Raw genomic sequence first — 19,553 nt, forward strand, 5'->3', positions numbered from 1 at the left:
TCGTCTCTGTGGCGGAAGTTCTCATCCCGAGCCAGGATTGGCCAATTTTGCATAGGGGCGGGCTTAGCGTGCAAACCTTGCTTTTCCATTGGCTGTAAGAAACATCGATATTCAAGCGGCTTCTTCCTGTATCACTCGGCGTCATATGTTTTCTACAATGAATAGGAGTTAAAGGTGGCGTCGCAGCCAGTTGAAGTAGCTTGTTACTGCCCAGCAGAGACTTGGCGACCTTTATACAGAATAAGTTAGAAAGAACTAAAGCAGCTCGACTACCTGTTAAATTGATTTAAATACACGTGGATGAAGTTTTCAGATAGACCAACTGTAGTCAGATTAAGGACGAAAGGAACTGACAAACCTATTAATTAAAAAACGTATTTAAACTTATTTCCTGAATCTTGACGTATGCAAATAGAAACTACCAAGTAGTATTTATGGTTGCTTCATGTCCTTTAACTTTCGAGATGATACAACACTTTCTTCCCTTGTAAAGATCAGACCAAGATCCTAGAAAACAACCAGTAACGAATATCATCAACAGTCATAAAACAACTGATGAGTTGACTCAGTGTTTTCATTTAGAAAATACAGCAGTTACAGCCTAAGAAATTCTCTTGTGACATATATTCCTGTAGGTTTTAAAGTTAACTTAATTTGTTTTTGGTGGAAATGGGGTTTGATAATTAGTTTTCATAATCATTTTTGTTTGATTGAAAGGAATACAATGCATCCAAATAAGAGATTTTTGAAGTTAAATCCGTGAAATCATGTCCATTCACCAGGAGCCTAGGTCTCTGCCTAAGGGGTAATCGGAGCCATGGACTGGGGCGTATAGAATTAAGGATACTGCAGAACTCTTTATGATGTCACAAGATTTCATCTTACTTAGAACTCATGACATTAAAACCTTCTTTCATTTATCATGTGCATCATAGGTCATATTCCTTTTTCTTTCCACTTGTTATTGAACAGTGATTTGTTTAATTTTCACAGTTATCTTTACCTAACAATATCACAATTTTAAATTACTCAATAAACTTACTTAAGTAAATTCCTGTCAGTGTTCTATTTTTATGTTATACTATTAGATTATTGTTGCTGACGCATCAACATGCAAGCAGCATTTAAATATTGACCCAGGTAGAGCTGATTTTAATCATTTATATACTGTCAGGTCGCTTAATTTACTGTTTAATTACATTTACATTTAAAGTTCTAATCTTCTGTAGTATAGCAGAGTAAAAAGTAGGCCTACAATATTCCCCCCTGAAATATTGTGACATTGAAGTAGAAAGTAGCATATCATTAAAATACTCAAGTAAAGTACAAGTGCCTTAGAATTGTATTTGAGTGAATTTACTTAGTTAATATTTTTATACTCTTTTATATTTCCATAATTTGTTACCTAAGAATGTTACTCTTAATGTTTTGTAACTTTTTTTTCTTTCTTTGTCTTTATTGTGTTATTACTTGTATGTATTTTCTTTATTATTATTATTATCATTATTATTTTTATATGGTTTAAGTATAGAGTACAAGTAATTTATGTTTAAGTCTATGTTTTTTTTTTAAGTTAAATAACCTTCTAGGAGGCGTGATACACTCTAATGTCAGTGTTACTTGATATGTACAACAGCGAGGTTGTCATTTTTAATGCACTATGTTTACAATATAAATATTTGATTTAATAAAAATATAAAATATATAACCTTACATCGGTTTTATATGCTACACAAAATAACTGAAACACTGGGATGGTTAGAGGTCGACAGCCGGTTCATACTTAGGGGGTTAAAATAAAACACACGAACACCCCGGCACCAACTGTCAACGTTTCAAATAAGATGACAGTTTAATTTAAACCAATAGGAAAAGGGCTACGTGACCCCGCCGACCAATGGGATTGAGCAGCTCTTTTCCCGAGAGTATAAAAAGCCCCGCCTAGCTGCTTCGCATTTCAGTTACGTCTTACACAGGATTCTTAACGTCCAAACAGTGAGAGCTAACGTTAGTTCTTCCCTTTTTTCTTAATTCGACCGCTACAGACTCCACAGCTTCGGTAAACATGGTGAGTGGGAAAATACAGGTTTTGTTTTTACTCCTCATATGTTAATTTACCCAAATTCAAAACGTGGAAGTCGAGTTTTATTCATAAAAACCACGAGCTAAAATGTCGGACGGGTAACCAAACTTCATTTTCAATGGTGTTTTAATGTTGGAGAATTAAACATAACTCGATAGGATGCAGTCCAAAAATTGAAGTTCAGTCTCGGCTGCCATTTTCTGGGTTTTCCCCCGTCGGTGCGTTGACCCAGTTAACGCCTGTCATTGTCCCTTAATTCAGCCTGAAACATTCCTCTGTGTGAAGAGGCCCGGCCATTATGAATCTGCAACCCAACACCTATTCAAGAGAAAGCTTTATGGGGCTTTCATGTTTAATCTTTGTGTAAATCTACTACCTCCTTTTTGTATGAAAATATTGAACTACAGCTGTGTTTGCTTTGTCTCACCACACCTCTTTGATGTTAAAATGTTTGTTCTCAACCCATGATTATCTTTCGGCCTTAAGCACCTTTTTATATAAGTATCTGAATTGCCTCTAAAGCCTTTTTGAGTCTGGCTCTCACGATTCAACACACTGCAATTTAAGAATTCATGCAAATGGACAAAAGGCAAGCAGATGATGACCTCACTGTGTTAAGCATTTCCAGTGGACACTGAATACTGATTGTTTTCTCACATGTTCTCAAATGTGTGAAAATGCTTTTTGTGTATTTGCATGCTTTCCTAAATTGCAGTGCAATGAGCTAGTAGGCCACCGTAGTCGCCCAAGTTCAGAGGCTAAATGACTGTGCAACGTGTCGGTTGACTTTAGTCATGGTGGTCTGGTATTGGCTTCTTTACAAAAGAGGCCTTTGTCTCATCTATGGATTTTTGCATTAGTTCCAGAGCAGCCCCTCGACATGTGACCAGCAGCCTTCAGCATCTAATGTCATTAAAAATGACAAAGAGCCTTTTTTTTTTTTTTTAACCACCCCCCCTCCCAAAAGCGGCTTTTCAGCCATACAACAGCTCTTAAATCAGCTGTTTGCTCATTTTTAAACATGCTCTATAAATAAAACACCAATTGATTATAGTTCTGTATGGGAACTTGTAGAAATAACCTTTTCTATTTTTTTTTTTTTTTTCCCTCCCTCGTAGCGCGAGTGTATTTCAGTGCACGTTGGTCAGGCTGGTGTCCAGATTGGCAATGCCTGCTGGGAGCTTTACTGTCTGGAACATGGGATCCAGCCGGATGGACAGATGCCCAGTGACAAGGCCATCGGAGGAGGAGACGACTCCTTCAACACGTTCTTCAGTGAGACAGGAGCTGGGAAGCACGTCCCCAGAGCTGTGTTTGTGGACCTGGAACCCAGCGTCATTGGTAAAGTCATATATCAATTTTAAAAAATAACACTAGTTTCTCATGCATGTTTTTTCACTCAGTCTAACCATCTTGGTATTTATGCTAATTTTCTGTAGATGAGGTACGAAGTGGGGCTTACCGCCAGCTGTTCCACCCTGAGCAGCTGATCACTGGTAAAGAGGATGCTGCCAACAACTACGCCCGTGGGCACTACACCATCGGCAAAGAGATCATTGACCTAGTGCTGGACAGGTTGCGCAAACTGGTGGGTAACTTTATCAGGAGGGATCTATTCCTAACTTTGACTTTGCATATCAAACAGAATCATATCATACCTTATTGATCACTGTCTCCTCTGTCCTCAGGCCGACCAGTGCACTGGTCTTCAGGGCTTCCTGGTTTTCCACAGCTTTGGAGGTGGCACTGGTTCTGGTTTCACCTCACTGCTGATGGAGCGTCTGTCTGTCGACTACGGCAAGAAGTCCAAGCTGGAGTTCTCAATCTACCCAGCTCCCCAGGTGTCCACCGCTGTGGTGGAGCCCTACAACTCCATCCTGACCACCCACACCACCCTAGAACACTCTGACTGCGCCTTCATGGTGGACAACGAGGCCATCTACGATATCTGCCGCAGGAACCTCGATATCGAGCGTCCCACCTACACCAACCTGAACAGGCTGATCAGTCAGATCGTGTCCTCCATCACTGCTTCCCTTCGCTTCGATGGTGCCCTCAATGTTGACCTGACAGAGTTCCAGACCAACTTGGTGCCGTATCCTCGTATCCACTTCCCTCTGGCCACCTACGCTCCCGTCATCTCCTCTGAGAAGGCGTACCACGAGCAGTTGACGGTGTCGGAGATCACCAACGCCTGCTTCGAGCCAGCCAACCAGATGGTGAAATGCGACCCCCGCCACGGCAAGTACATGGCCTGCTGTCTCTTGTACCGTGGAGACGTGGTGCCCAAAGATGTCAACGCTGCCATCGCCACCATCAAAACCAAGCGTACCATCCAGTTTGTGGACTGGTGTCCCACCGGTTTCAAGGTTGGCATCAACTACCAGCCGCCCACCGTCGTTCCTGGTGGAGACCTGGCCAAGGTCCAGAGGGCCGTGTGCATGCTGAGCAACACCACCGCCATCGCTGAGGCCTGGGCTCGACTCGACCACAAGTTTGACCTGATGTACGCCAAGCGTGCGTTTGTTCACTGGTATGTGGGTGAGGGTATGGAGGAGGGGGAGTTCTCGGAGGCCAGAGAGGACATGGCGGCTCTGGAGAAGGATTATGAGGAGGTTGGCGTTGACTCGGCTGATGGGGAGGGAGACGAAGATGGAGAGGAGTATTAAATATTCCCTTGTGTTAATCTCTGATCTGAGACTTAAATGTTGAATAAAGCTTGTTGGTTAACTGAACTATTGTCTCTTTAATGATGTCATTCTACAGGGCAGAGGGAGGGGAGACGGGCGTGGTTCATGTGTCTGTATCTTAATCCAGTGTTTTCAAAACTCAACTCAAACACAAACACAAAATGTCTGGTTTGGTCTCAAATGCAGGGAGTGAAATGTTACAATTCATCCCACAGTTGTAATGTAACATGATATAAGACTTATGACGAAGTTGATATTGAAGCTTTGATTTCAGCAGTTTAATTATATTGTTAGTTGCTGTCAGTGACATTTGTCTGGGTTACTTGCACACAGACTCTTTTGGCCATGAACTGGGTTAACAGCCAAAACATCAGCACTGACGACTAGCATGAAAAATATCTAAGATTCTCAAACATGAGTGTGATGAGTACAACTACAAAAATGAACTGGGAGTGGGTGGAAGATGAACTATAAACAGACAACATAGTGGTTTACTCAGCAATCTCAATTAAGGAAAAGTTTTTCCTTCTAAAACAGTCTGTACCTACTGAGTTTAATCCTTATTCCATGAGGAAGTAGCTTCCTGTGACAGTGAATCAGGTGACTTGTAACTTGTTCCTGATTGGAGAAAAGGGAAGCAGTACCACTGTCCCATGTTGCAATGCTTCCCCTACTGTAGCCATGTTGCTAATAACAGCATCTTTAACCCTCCGGTCGTGTTCACCTCCCGCCCCTTACTTTAGTGTTCCCGGTCAAAATTGACCGGTCTGTTTTAACTGCTCTTAAATTAGCACAAAAACCATTTTTCACCACCAAATTTTTAAATTTTAATGTTTTAGCTGGTAGTGGAGTTAATCTTACACTGCTGGGCAGTTTTATCTATAACCTTGCATTGTGCTTTGTCAGGTGTTGTATGTAAAATATTAATTTGCAAAAGAGTAACTGTATCTAAGATCAATCTAGTGGAGTAAAAAGAACAATGTTAAAGAGGAGGGGCGTGACGGACAGAGACCTGCAGACTGGAGGGACCTGCACAGAGCCCTGACCTCCACCATATCCAACCAGACCTCATCACCCAGCGTCAGTGTTGGGCTTCACTAAAGCAGCCAGGCTCTGACTCGTGTGGAACGCCTGAACCCAGAGGGCTGTTCCAGCAGACTGGACCGGCCCACATTATGAGCTGTAATAGTTAATTTGGAGAAGCAGCCAGTCAGCAAATCCAGACACTTTAAAAGCCCACTTAAATGTGAAGCTATCTGTATTATGTGGGTTAACTAATGATGCTCTTTGTTTGTCGTCATTCGTCTAATGTGATATTTGCTATCGTGTGCAAACACGCTAATAGCTGAGGACGAGGATGAAATACAGAAGGGAGGGAAAGATGGAGGGAGACGGGATCATAAAAAAAGTATTAAAAGGAGTAAAGACAATTGGATTACCTTTTTTGTTGGTAATGGTCCTGAGACCAATAAAGACTTTTTAATGGATATCTCTGACGGGACACTGTGGGAATGTAATAGCCCTTGTATCTCTCCTCACCCATGTATGGCTCATGAGTGGAGGGGAATACTGATTGTGTGCTGACTGACTGACTTTAAAAGAGGAAGATGATGGAGTGCCGAAACATTAACAGGTTTTTCACTTTGCAATTTAGAGGTTTATGTCATCAGGGAAATGTCTCTAAGAGGCAATAACATGTAAAGTGGTCTTTCGATGTATTCAAAGTTGTCCCAGCACCTCTCTCTCTCTCAGAGCCGGTGTGACAAGTTGAGCGTTATGACATCCCAGGAGACTCAGGGAAATGGGCCACACCGAGGAGCAATATCACTTCAGAGATGAATGAATCACTGCTGGCTAAAAGCTATCTGAGCTCGGTGTTGTCAGATGAAATGATTATGAGATTAACATTTAGTAAAAGTGTGTTTTAGTGCCATCAGTCACGGAGATGATTAAAGTCATAAAAAAAGAGGAAAAACACATAAGAGGTGACAAGAGAGGCGAATCAGAGAGCTCAGGGCAGGGACGGGTTCCCAGGATTTATTCAGGGAAGATAATAATAATTATAGCTTGAATGAGCAGCTTCTCCTTGAGTGGAGCTATAAAGTAGGGATTATAAACAAAAAGAAAAACCCAGCGTCACATGAAAGAGCATTAGGAAGGCTATCAACCTGTCCACTCAGGTTGTAGTGCTGTGTAGAGGAAATGAAGTTTAGACACAGTCGTTTTTTTTTTAATCAAGTTAATCACAACTTCAGGTTTTAGTTTTGCTCTGGATGTCACAAATTTAATTTCATTAAAAACCAGAATCACCAACCCATGGTTGTATCCCTCCGCCACTCAGACTAGTTTCAGGTTACATCTGTGTAGTGTTTTGTGAGGTCACCCTGACCTTTGACCTTTGACCACCAACATTTAATCAGCTCATCCTTGAGTCCTAACATATGTTTGTTCTAAATTTGAAGAAGTTACGTCAAGGTGTTACTGACGTATGACACTGTGATATTTACCTGTGACCTACAAAGAGAATTAAAGGAGCTAAGTTTTGCTATTGCTACATAGCTAACATTAGCATTAGCAGCAGTTTACTTACCAGTCTTGTCAAGAACTCCAGCCACTGTTGATGTTGTAATACGTCATCTGAGCAGCTCTACTTCTTCGGGTCAGACTGAACACTACAGTGACTCGGTATGGGACAGTTACGGACCAGAGCTAGCTGGTTAGCATGCTAACTTTAGCAGAAGAGAGGAAGTGATACAAATAGAAGCAAAACAAGAGAGTTGTTTTTCACCTCTGGATACGGCTGTTGGTCAGTAAAGGAATGAAGTTTGAAACACTTCTTCTAGACTGGTAAGTAAACAGCTGCTAACGCTAATGTTAGCTATGTAGCTATAGCATAAACTTACATACATATAAAACTTTCTGCATCAAATTGTCTTCTGAATAACTTGCTGTCATGGTCACAGATTGAATATGTAGTTTAATGTAAGAATGAGTGAAATACTATAGATTATATACAATATACAATATAATTAAATACTATAGATACATACAAGGCTTCATGAAGGCCAATGTCGGAATGAAAACACTGAGAGTAAAGACGCTCTCTGCCTTACAAACACTGAAATTCATGCGGTCACACTGTCTTCCACACACGACTCTTTTGTCCCATGACTTCAGCTGATGTGACACAGCACTTTATGAAAAGCATGGCCTCTAAAAAGCACCTGCTTCTCCAGTGGAGAGACTGTGACTGAAAGCCAATTATCCCGCCTGTCACAGAGAGCAATGGAAAATTTCCACCACTGACTCATTTTCTGACAGTCCGTGGAACGTGAAAGGACAAACAGGTCCGGTCTGTGTGGAGTTTATTTTGCGGAGGGGATCTGATAAGCTGTCTCAACACTGTGACACGGTTCCTCAGAAACAGACCGGGACAGGGTCTGACTCAGCTCCGGCTCCGAGCACACGTCACATTATGTTCAGTGTCGAGGAGCCGCATTGATCAACATGGAAAAACAAATCAATTGACGGGATTTGGTCTTGATGCCAAATGAAGTCTTTAAGGGACCAACCTATAATCATGTAGACAGGTGCACTTCTGGTGCTGAACAGATCTGCAAATAATTCTATTCAAATTGTCTCTTTAACATAAAAGAAGCTGAAAGACAAAGCAAACTAACTTCTGTTTCACATTTAATACCAGTGATAATACAAAGTGCTTGACAGAGTACAAGCAAAAGGAAGCTGAATCAAAACAAACATAATAAAAGAAGTAAAACAAACAAACTGGACAAAAAAATTGAGTTAAATGTGACTGCAAAAAGATTAGTCTTGAGTTTAGACTTTTGTTCATCGTATTTAGCTTTCACCCTGGGATCAGCTGACCCGAGTGGTCTATAAGGTTCCTCCTGGTCCAGCAGATTGGATTAGTATTTCCTGATTCATTTTGGATTGACTTCCTTTGTGTGTCTTGTGGTTATTTTACTTCCTGTCTTTGTCCTGTTTCCCTCCGATGTGATTGTCTGCCCCACCTTAATGTGTTCACCTGTGTTCAATCACCCTTGCCTCCCTTGTGTATTGAAGTCTCTTTGTCAGTTTGTCTGTTTTCACCACAACTTTGACCTTTGACCTTTGACCATTGTCCACCAAATCCTAATCAGTTCATCGTTGAATCTGAGTGTTTGTGCCAAGTATAAACTAATTTCCCCAAGGTGGTTTTGAGACACCACATTCACGAGGCCAAAACAGTGTTTTGTGAGATAATTGAGGTCTTGACCTTTGACCTTTGACCACCAAAATCTAATCATTTCATCCTTGAGTCCTAGTGAATGCTTGTGGCAAATTTAAAAAAGTTCTGTCGAGGCGTTACCGAGATATCGTGTCCACGAGAATGCGACGGACGAACATACGTATGCACATAGGGACAACCCGAAAACAAAATGGCCTCCGGCTCTGACTGTTGCCGGCGCGGAGGAATAAAAACACACGGTACATACTGTAATACTGTAAGTGCAGTTCCTTCAGAATATAACTGGCAGAGCAGATTAGCAGTATATAAACACTATAAGACTTGAAACATTTGTTTTGTACAAACAAGGTTTATTTTCAGTGACACGACTGTGACAGTAGATTTTGTGTTTGTGCATCACTAGAGGAGGAACTTCATCTGTAACACCTCTCTCTACACAATGAACGTATCACAACTGTAATCAGTAAACGAACTGTGTACATTTCTCATGTTTAATTCTTAAATGTTTTAAACAGTGTCACATATCGATTCCGATAGAAAGCCATTAATCACCAGAGATCAGGCCGCTGGGAGAAGAACACACAGTCTTCACATTCACATTCAGAAAACACTCAGCTCCCCATGATGTCGCCAGGTGTGGTTGCCATAGGAGATTTGGGATGGAGCTTGATGGTCCTGTCCATCACCATGACAACATCATAATGTGACTCCTCAACAAGTCCTGAGATCCTGATGTGACTGGATTATAATTACAGATACGCGTTGGAGGAACTCGTTAGAATGTGATACAGGTCGTCAGTACAGCAGAGATGTCACTATTTTTAACTATTTATTGGATTTTCCCAGCAGCTCTCCTTCAGGTTGAGTTGTGGTCATTCCCTGACGGCCGCCGTCAGTCATAGAGAAACACCGGTGTATTGATTCACATTAAAAAAAACAAAAACCCAAGCATCAATATCCGTCTGGTTCCCGCCTGATCGCCGCCGCAGCTTCAAAATGCTGTGTATTAAAATGTCGGGGGCTGTGAAGCAGCCGCACGGGGGTCCGGGCTCTTCAATCAAACCAGCGACAAGAAAAACACCAGTGACTTAATGATTAATTCCAGATCAATTCCCATGTTGTGCTTACTGTTTACGGCTAAACGCACCAATGATGCATAAGAAAGCGTGTAAGAGCAGCTACTCTCGCCAAGCACGCCGCCACTTTGACTTATTGCTTTCTGACCTTTCATGGCATTTGGAAAGGGCAACTTGGCAGACAGATGGTGCATACACATATGCAAATTGATAATGTTAGGTGATGGCGGCGCGGCGGCGGCGGTGGCGGCGGGCTAGATCAGAGATTCTAATAATTTGCTCAGTGCCTCGATAATCCCTCTCCGTGACAGGAGTGCCACTAATATTTGAGTTACGGCGTCAGTTTCCAGGTGCTGCAAAAACATACACCAAAAATATAATTCAAACTCTGTCAGCAAAGTAAAAATGCTGAGAGTGAACTTGCCCTTTAAGGAGGACAGACGCTGAATTTTTAATGTGATTAAAATTTTAATGCCTCAGACCTCTGACCTCGCTGTCATTAGAGATTTGTCTCCAGTCAAAGTTAATTTCAGACGCTAAATTAGTGAACTACATATTGAATAAATGCTAATTTCCTCCACCGTGACCCTTGACCTTCACTAACATTTTTAGAGGAGAAGAAAACAGTCCGGCAGTCGCTACGGCCTCGATGAATATCAGTAACGATCAGTAAATCTGTATGACTGTGAAAAGCCACATAATAAGGTCAGCAAGGCCAGTTTAGGTCACATGTGTTTTCAGTGTGGGCGGTTCTTTCTAGAAGGATGTGTCATTCATTAATTGTCTAAAGGTTTAAAAAACACTGAAGGAAAACAGACTAAGTTAAACATGGACGTACAGACCAGAAACATTCCTCCAGCGGGGAGGAATAAAAACATTGGATATATTATTGATGTGTTTAACGTCGAACTGGAAATGTCCGCAGTTTTTATTTCAGAAATCTGGTCTGATCTTATTTTTAATGTCACCATGAGTTTTCACAGATCTGGGGAAAGCTGCATTTTGAAATCAAAAGTCATGAAATAATCACCTTTCATTATAAATTTATATCCATTGAAAACTTTAAGAGCATCATAAAGAATGTGGTACATGAGACGTGCACTTGTTTGAGCTCAAATTGTTGTCATGTCGTATATTTGTGGTATTTTATGCTGAGTTTGTATCGCTGCTGACTTGGACAAATCTCAGTGGGACTTCCGGGTAAAATGAAGGAAATAATAACATTTCTGTTTACATTCTCTAAATAGCAAGTTACATAAATGCAAATGACATTCTCCCTTGCTGATTCTCATTTGGTTTGTCCCTCTTCCTCAGGGAGGTCAAAGGTCAGGATCAGCAACAGAACAGCACAAGAGAAACTTCAGCTTAAACAGGCAGAATATTTGCTGAAACAGAGACTTGAGGCGCCAAACATGATCCTAACACGAATTAGCATCTTTTCCCCTCTTTTCTCTTTGCAGTCTATTCCTGGTCGGGACGCTCAGAGAGAGAGAGAGAGAGAGAGAGAGAGAGAGAGAGAGAGCAGCTCATTCCTCCCTCACCGGCCCGAGTTGTGACAATTCAATCTGTTCGACGTCTTCCTGCATGAATTATGGATTAACTCCGCCACCTCTGAATGTGGTGGGGATTTACGTTGATTGAGCAGACCTTGGCTCTCTAACTCCACCTGCTCGTGTTTGCAGGCTCAGTGTGGATTTGAAGGAGGTTGGGAAGAAAAATCGAGGTAATTTGCAGAACGTCAAGGTAAGAATGAAATGTGGTATCACCGTATCCTCAAGTCAAGTTTTTCTAAATTTAATTTGTGTTGGAAATACACAGCTTTAATTTGATTTTACCTTTTTACATCATTCTCTTCAATAAAGCTTCATGTCGCTCATTTTATTCAGTTTCAAACATGATTTTCATCCAGATACAAGATTACAAAACAAATCAGTTTTGCGGCTTTTACAATTTGAAATTAAATGATTGAATCATGACTGTCTATTTTTAATTTGTTTGGTTTTTAGAAAAAACTATTCAAAATGAAATGTTTTGCCTTCATTGATGTAAGTATGATATGGTCAAAAGTATGTGGACACCAAAGACTCATGGTTTAGGTTAAGTTTTAATGCTGCAGCGGTCAGTCATATTTTAAAGAAAAGTTTAACCTTGTTAACATCCATATGATGTTTTTATATAATAGACATATGATGAGTGAAATAATCATCAACACCATGACAGTCTCATTCAGACAGCCAGGGTTACAAACCTTACGTCACAAACCTAAGGAACCAATCCTGTCAACTTGTGGGGACGGGGGGCGGGGCTAAATAAACCTGAAACCTTGTCAGTACAGAGAAAGAGAGTTAGCATTAGCACAATCAATAACACTGTGTCAGCTACTGCCAGTTACAAGCTAACAAACAGCATAAACAGACAAGTAGAAGATGCTAACTGCGCTAACGGTTCTGACCCGTCTGCTAGTCTCTGGTTCTGGTCTCAGACTCCTCCTCTGAGTCTGGGTCTGACTGATGTGGCTGAGTCTCTCTGATGTTTCCTCCTCTCACCATCTTGATGCTCTTTGCTCTTTCACCTGTCCACCTGGAGCCAGCAGGTGGTGGGCGGGGCTCCAGGCCTGAGTCAGATTTCTCAACCAGGAAGTAAGAGGAGATGAACTTTTTTTATTTATTTATTTTTTTTTACTTTTTATCAGAGAAAAACAATATATATATATTTTTTTTTACAGAGTTTAAAACATGTCTGAAGGAACTTTAAACAACAGCGTTCTTCCATCTTTGTGGTAACAGATGGTGTTTTGAGTCTTCGTCCCCATCCAGCACCGTCAGGATGAACTGGATTGTGGACCGTAAGCCGGGCCTCATCGCCCAACATCAGAGCTGGATCTCACTAATACTCCTGTGGCTGAACGGGAGCAAATCCCTGAAAGATCTCTGTGGAAACCAGAAGAGCGGAGGCTGACACCGGAGCAGAATAAGGCCTGTGGTTTTCGAGAACAGACAGGTGCGACCACTGTGTAGGTGTAAATTTAAGGTGTCTTTATAATTTTTTCAGGTGTCCGCATGCTCTTGGACATTTTGATGAAAGGCTTCATGACAGGAAATGTCAGAAAAGCAACGAACACGTTCCAGCTGCAGGTGCAGTCCAGGCCAGTCACTTCAGACGCCACATGAAGGAAGCGACGCCCAAAGATCTGCTGTAACAGAAACCAAAGGAAATATTCAGGGCAGGAAGCTCAAAGTGCTTGGAAGAGTTTAAGCGTTTTAAAAACTTCAAATCATTCAGGGAAGCAAAGAATCAATGACCCGACCTGGTTAATCCCTCTTTTAAGAAGACAGAGTTTCATCTGACATTTCCGTCAGGGTACTGATCAGCTATAAAATCACTTTTGAATCCTAAAATTTGACCAGACAGACTGTGAAAGCCATTTTAGTCATTCTGAAGTTAGCACAAAGTTTGTCTGGGAATCTTTTTTCTCTCAAAGCTTTAAACCTTCCTCCTCTCTCTCACTGCTCTCTTTCTTGTTGATATTCAAATAAACAAGAAGGTTGAATAAGTTCAGCCTCCGGTCTGAGAAAATCTCATTTTGCCTGGCTGACATTTATGTGAAAGAGGAGTAATGGCTCGTGGTTTGTGACTGTTCTGTCAGTAGGGGGGGGGGGTAAATGTTTAGCAATCTGAAATTGACTGACCAGTCAAATCAAAGTTTCAGAACGTAAATCCCTGCTCTTACTTTGCTCTGACATTTCTCTGGGAGATTCAGAATACCAGTTTTGGTTTTGGTGAATCTCACTTAAACCTGCAGGAAATTAGAATCAAAGTAAAAACTGAAACGTCAAATCTATCTGGTTTTGAATATACTGCATGTAAAAATAATAAATAGTAAAATAATTCACCAGACACCCCTAAAGTGGACCGTACCATTTCTTAACCTTGACATTAGCTGAACTGGCTGCTTCACGTCATCAGTGGATCACCTCTTCGAATCTCTGCTCCCAAGCTTTGTGCAGACACTGTAGGTAAATGTAAGTAGCAGTAGCTAACTACTAGCTTATGTATACACTTTACTTTCTTACTGTCAGTTTCTGAATTACATTGTGTCAAGTATCACGGATGGACGCTAATGTTAGATAGTTTCTAACTGTAGCCTTAAGTTGCAGTTACGCTAACTCACGTTAGCTAATTTCTAAGTTAAGTTTTATGTTACAGTTTAGCTAATTAATGTTAGCTAGTTTCTAACTGTAGCCTTTAGTTACAGTTTAGCTAACAAATTTTAGGGAGTTTCTAACTTAAACTTTAAGTTACAGTTGGGCTAACTAATGTTAGCCTTTCATTTCCAGTGTTAGCGAGTCATTTAATTACCAATATAAAATGTTTTATATGATTTAATGTTAGCAAACACTGGAGCTCAGTCATGAGCAGCGAGACGATGGAGGATTAGTTGCTGTTGAGAAACGTTTTCACATCGATATAGTTTATTATTTCACGTTAATAGTCTGTTGTGTGTCTGTGGTGGTTTAGTTAGACTTCTACCATGTGCCAATTGCCACATGAGAGGAAATAGTTTTCTTTCTACTCCACTACATTTATTTGAAAGCTTTAGTTAAACAAGCAAGATACTGAAAGGACTGTTACACTTCAGTCATCTGAAGCACTGCACTGGTTTCATATAATTCACACTATGAGCTTTTCTGGATATGATGGTGCCTGAACACTAAGGGCTTTTCCTGCAGGGATCAAGTGCAGAGAAGCTAACATGGGAGAAACATGATCTCTCTTCATGGTTCTGTGATGTATCTGGAATGAACAGAGACTCAGATGTAGAGAAATACTCAGGAGACAAGGGGAAGTTCAAAAAGGCAAAGTATTTACTGAGTTGCCAGGTAGTCAAACACAAAAGTCAATCAGGGGCCAAAGTAACGAGGTGTCAACAACAACAACAAACGGATGGTAAGGGTTCATATTGTGTTTCGCAGCTGGCAAATCAAAGTAATTTCCCACATGTTGTGTTGTTCCTCTCTGGCCAAAGAATGAATGCCCCGAAATTATACCAATTTGGCACAAAAGTGCTCAACAGAAGACACTTGTGACAGGCTCGAGATTTTTATTGCTCAGTGAAGCTGCTGGATAAATACAAAGCCTGCATGTGTACAGCTCTGCTACGTCTGCAGAACGGGAAAATTAGATTAAGTTTTTGGAGGTTTAGTGGGAAAAGTGTGAAAGTCAGTTACAATAAGAAGCTCAGTCAGTCATTTATAAAAGCCAAATATTGCATTTCATCACTGGAGAGAAAGCAAGGCGGAGATAAAAAAATAAAAAAAAATAAATGAAGGAGAGAAAAATTCAGACTTCAGAGTGTGTTTTCGTGCCACAGGCTGCAGCTGCGACTGATTGTGAACAGAAGCTTCTCTTCTTTTTGCCCGTCAGGGATCTGCTGGGGTAAAAGCTGGGGCAGATACTGGGAAAGGGTCACAAGAGGTCGTTTGTCAGGGCTTTTTAAAGGACGTATACGACTGTTTTAAACAACAACTCTCATGAACATTTTCTGAATCTAATATGTTTGAGAAGATAAAACTACTTTTTAAAGGTCGGACAAAGATCGTTCACTAGTGATTATGCATTTCTTTCAATGTGTAGCTGTATGTTTATGGATTATACACAATAGATTGGTTTGGTCATTTATTTAGATACACTGTCATATTAATAATGTAGAACATCAATCATATTTATGAAATTATAAAATAAATAATTATCTTAACCTACAGCCACAAACCTAAGTGAATAGATGGAATATTAGCATGATATTAGCATTATTGCCTTGTTGGCCTGAAGCTCCCCCACCCTTCATCCTCACACTCTTCCCGGCTAGTCGAACCGTGGGAGCTGTTCGAACCATCAACAGCCTGCGATGAAGTTCAAGAAAGAACCAGTCAGTCAGATAAAAAGAAACTCCTCATCTCTCGTCTGTCTGCGATGTTTCATTAAAGCTGCACCTCCGTCGTAACCCGGCGATTTGAGACATCGTGAAACTCAGTCAGTTAGCGATCGCTGCTGAGCTGATGGAAACAAACCCCGGCTCGCTGCGAGGTGCCGCCTCTGATGTCCCATCAGCGCCACTCTGCGAAGATTAACAAAGGTGAGAAAGTGCCCAGAGTGGAATGAGTTGGCTTCAGCATGGAGCCGCGTGATGGCGGTGATTAGCGGAGCGGAGGCAGGAGATACGATGCAGCACGGGGACGAACGCACATGGTTGTGTTTGCTGATTAGACAGTGAAGTAATGTGGGTGATTACACAGCAAAACAGCCTGTTCGCATCTCGACGTATGAGTACAACAACAATAAGGAATATTTTAACCCAAACTTTCTATATGTTAATTTTATCCAACATCCACCTTTTAAATTATTCAAAATTAAAATGCAAAATAATTAGATAAATATTCAGCCCTTTCTGTAAAAGGGTTGGAATAATCTTTACCATTTTGTTAAATAGATAAAATGCTGTTACTGTTGGAAGAAACACACTGAACTGCAATGAAAAAAAGAAGCTCAAACTCAGATTTTTGATGTTGTTCCTTTAAAGCAGAAGCAGCTTTTATCACCGTGACGACGTGTTGACCAGCATCAGACCACACAGGTGTCTGTGGACGGGTCGAGGGCTGAGGCCGAGCACAGCGCTCCATGACCATTAGGACTAATGTGGTAATTTGACAGAGAGCGACTGAGCGCTCCACTGCAGCGCCGGGTTAATGTGGTGTCCAGTTTGATTTCCTGGTTATTAGTGCTGAATGATTACGACAGCTTTTCTGGGAGTTAAATTCCCACTGCTTTGCTGCAATGTGAAACTCTCCACACACACAGTTTCTTTCCTTTTCCTCTGAGTCATTAGAGTTTTATCCTCATTTCTCACTTCCTGCTTTCAAATCTCAGTTGCTTTCATTTCCAGCCAGAGTCTGTGCACAGAGGAACAAAGAGGAGCGGAAAGACATTTTGTACAGACATTGAAATTGAAAGAGTTTTTGAGACTAAATGGGGTTTTGATTGATCATAAACTACCATGGAAACAACATATTGATAACATTAAATTGTTAATAACAATATAGAGATATATTAAATTAATTTAGTGCTCACTTATACATCCCTATATTACATATGTTATATTATTGTTTGGAAGTGTGGGGGTCGTTTTTTAATTTAATGTTTTAGTATATTATTATAAAATAATGTTCCGAGCTGAATCAAAGTCACTCTAGACTGTGAACAAAAGACAAATATGATCTGAGAGGTGATTGTAAATTCACTACACACAAAGATGAAAGGAGATTAAAAAGGAAATGTGTTTCTGTTGTTGAGGTTAAATTATGGAGTAATGCTAATATAAATTTAAAAATGTGTAATTCGTTTTTCGTTTTCAAAAGAATGATCTGTAAAGCTGTTTCTAAAGATTAGAAATGTGAATGATTTCATTATCACAAATTATGGAACAATGCTAATATGAATTTAAAAGAATAATTGACTAAAATTTGAAATGTGACTTTGTTTTTCTATTGTGTTTTCAGTCAATACTGTTTATTTTTACTGTCTTATGTGTGATTACTGAACAAAAGCTGAACCACATTCATGCCCCCGGAGGATGAAGCCTACTGTCTGTTGATCTTCTGTCTAACACCTTTGTTTTTGAGTGAAATGTTTTGGATTAGCTGGCAGATTAAGGGGCGGAGTCAGACACTGCCAAGACGGTGACGGTGGAGCAGCTCACTCTCAGCTTCAAAACCACTCTTCAGAGACCTGTGGGTGACGTAACGGAGGCTGCGTCCATCTTTATCTACAGTGTATGGTTTATTCATGGATAGCTGGTGTAGTGTGATGTTGGATGTGCTCGTCTGACAGCTCAGACTCTGACTCATCAGCATCTGAATTTCTGTTATTTTCCTCCATTATCTCTCGTTTCAGCTTCGTCTGTAATTTCATGAAGTGGAGTCGTACACTTTGTGAGATAAAGACGACGTTTTCCTCTAGAACTGAACCACTCTGCACCTCAGTGTTTGGTCTGAGCACACTGCAACACATTTCACATCTAATGTAAAACTATCACTTAAGAAAACAGCTTCAGCTACACGACAAACCTAAAAAAGACAGAATGAGGAGTCGACGCAACGAGACGTATTTCTGCAGCCACAGGAAAAGCATGGAGACTGTAATGCAGCAGCAGCAGGCGATCGCACTGCCTCCTACTAAACCCACGTTTTTCAACAGATCACGACAGACGGACGAAGACTCTCTCACCGTCAGAGAGACTCTCTCTCCTGCACAAACGTTCGTTCAAACCTGGAGGAAACAACAGTTGTACCAGCTGTGATAACTGCAATATTCCACCTGTGTTGACCAGTTTTATTTTTATTCCTCCGCATTGGAGACAATCAGAGCTGGAGCCATATTGTTTTCGGGTTGTCGCTGCGTACGTACGCACGTCGCATTCCCGTGGACGCAATATCTCTGTAATGGCGTGAGGGGACTTCTTCAAATTTAGTAAAAACGTTCACTTGGACTCGAGGATGAACTAATTCGATAATGGTGGCCAAGGTCAAGATCAGTGTGACCACAATAAACTTTTTAGTTTATCTAGTCTGAGTGGCGGAGGGATACGACCACGAGGAGGTGATTCTAGTTTTATTCTCGTAGTAATTCCTCAAAGTTCACACTCACACATCCAGCCTCCACGTTGGCTATATGCCGTGTTTTTCTGTTTTCTATTGTGATGATTAAGGCTGCTGTCTGATTAATCATTTCTCTCATGCAGACAGCGGTATCGTTTGTATTTAAAATGTTTCACTAATTGCCTCCTCCCATCGAGCCAATTATTCCTCCATTGTGCTGCGATCCTGTAATTGACAAGCCTGAGTCACTGAAAGTCAATCAGTGTGGAGAACGACTAGAGGAAGAAGAAATATAAATAAATAAAAGCCTCGGCTTTGTGACGCCGAGAGACGGTTCTCCGCAGGAGAATGACAATCAGTCATTTCAGCAAATTCCCACAGACGTTGTGTTTATAATTGGTCGTACAGTAAATCCTGACATTTCCCTAAACGCATAACCAAGTCCTGTTTGTGCCTGAACCAATCCACAGCCTCCTGCCAGGGCTGCAACAGCCAGTTTGATTTTTATTCATTTTTTCACTTTATAGAAACCGACCAGTGTTTGTGTCCCACTGCTAATCTACACTCAACAAAAATATAAATGCAACACTTTTGTTTTTACTCCCAGTTTATAAAACATTTTGTGAACACAAAAGAAACATGATGATCTGTAACAACACTTCTTCATTACTTAATGCTGTGGCTCAGGAAGGAGAGACTGTGAACTTGGCCGGTCGGTGCAGGAAACCACCACGAGGAGCTGATTCTGATTCTGCGGCACACCTGTGCAGTAATCAGCATCTGGATGTGCCACACCTGTCAGGT

General features: G+C 41.0%; 1 protein-coding gene across 1 annotated transcript; it reads left to right on the forward strand.

The window, feature by feature from the left end:
* The first annotated feature begins 1,924 nt into the window (after positions 1–1,924).
* On the forward strand, positions 1,925–4,818 carry LOC111656030 (tubulin alpha chain-like). Its single transcript, XM_023407622.2, has 4 exons — positions 1,925–2,068; positions 3,202–3,424; positions 3,523–3,671; positions 3,772–4,818. Exons 1-4 carry the CDS (start codon positions 2,066–2,068, stop codon positions 4,750–4,752), a joined length of 1,356 nt encoding a protein of 451 aa, XP_023263390.1. The 5' UTR covers positions 1,925–2,065; the 3' UTR covers positions 4,753–4,818.
* The last annotated feature ends 14,735 nt before the right edge of the window (positions 4,819–19,553 follow it).

The sequence above is a fragment of the Seriola lalandi genome, unplaced genomic scaffold (assembly GCF_002814215.2).
Source record: "Seriola lalandi dorsalis isolate HSWRI2012SDOR001 ecotype SW California unplaced genomic scaffold, Sedor1 jcf7180002054341, whole genome shotgun sequence".
NCBI lineage: Eukaryota > Metazoa > Chordata > Actinopteri > Carangiformes > Carangidae > Seriola > Seriola lalandi.

What these genes read in the sequence shown, in the direction of transcription:
- LOC111656030 (XM_023407622.2), top strand. An exon ending in CCTGGAACCCAGCGTCATTG is followed by an intron (nt 3,425 to 3,522) that starts GTAAAGTCATAT and finishes AATTTTCTGTAG; the next exon opens with ATGAGGTACGAAGTGGGGCT. An exon ending in TGGACAGGTTGCGCAAACTG is followed by an intron (nt 3,672 to 3,771) that starts GTGGGTAACTTT and finishes CTCTGTCCTCAG; the next exon opens with GCCGACCAGTGCACTGGTCT.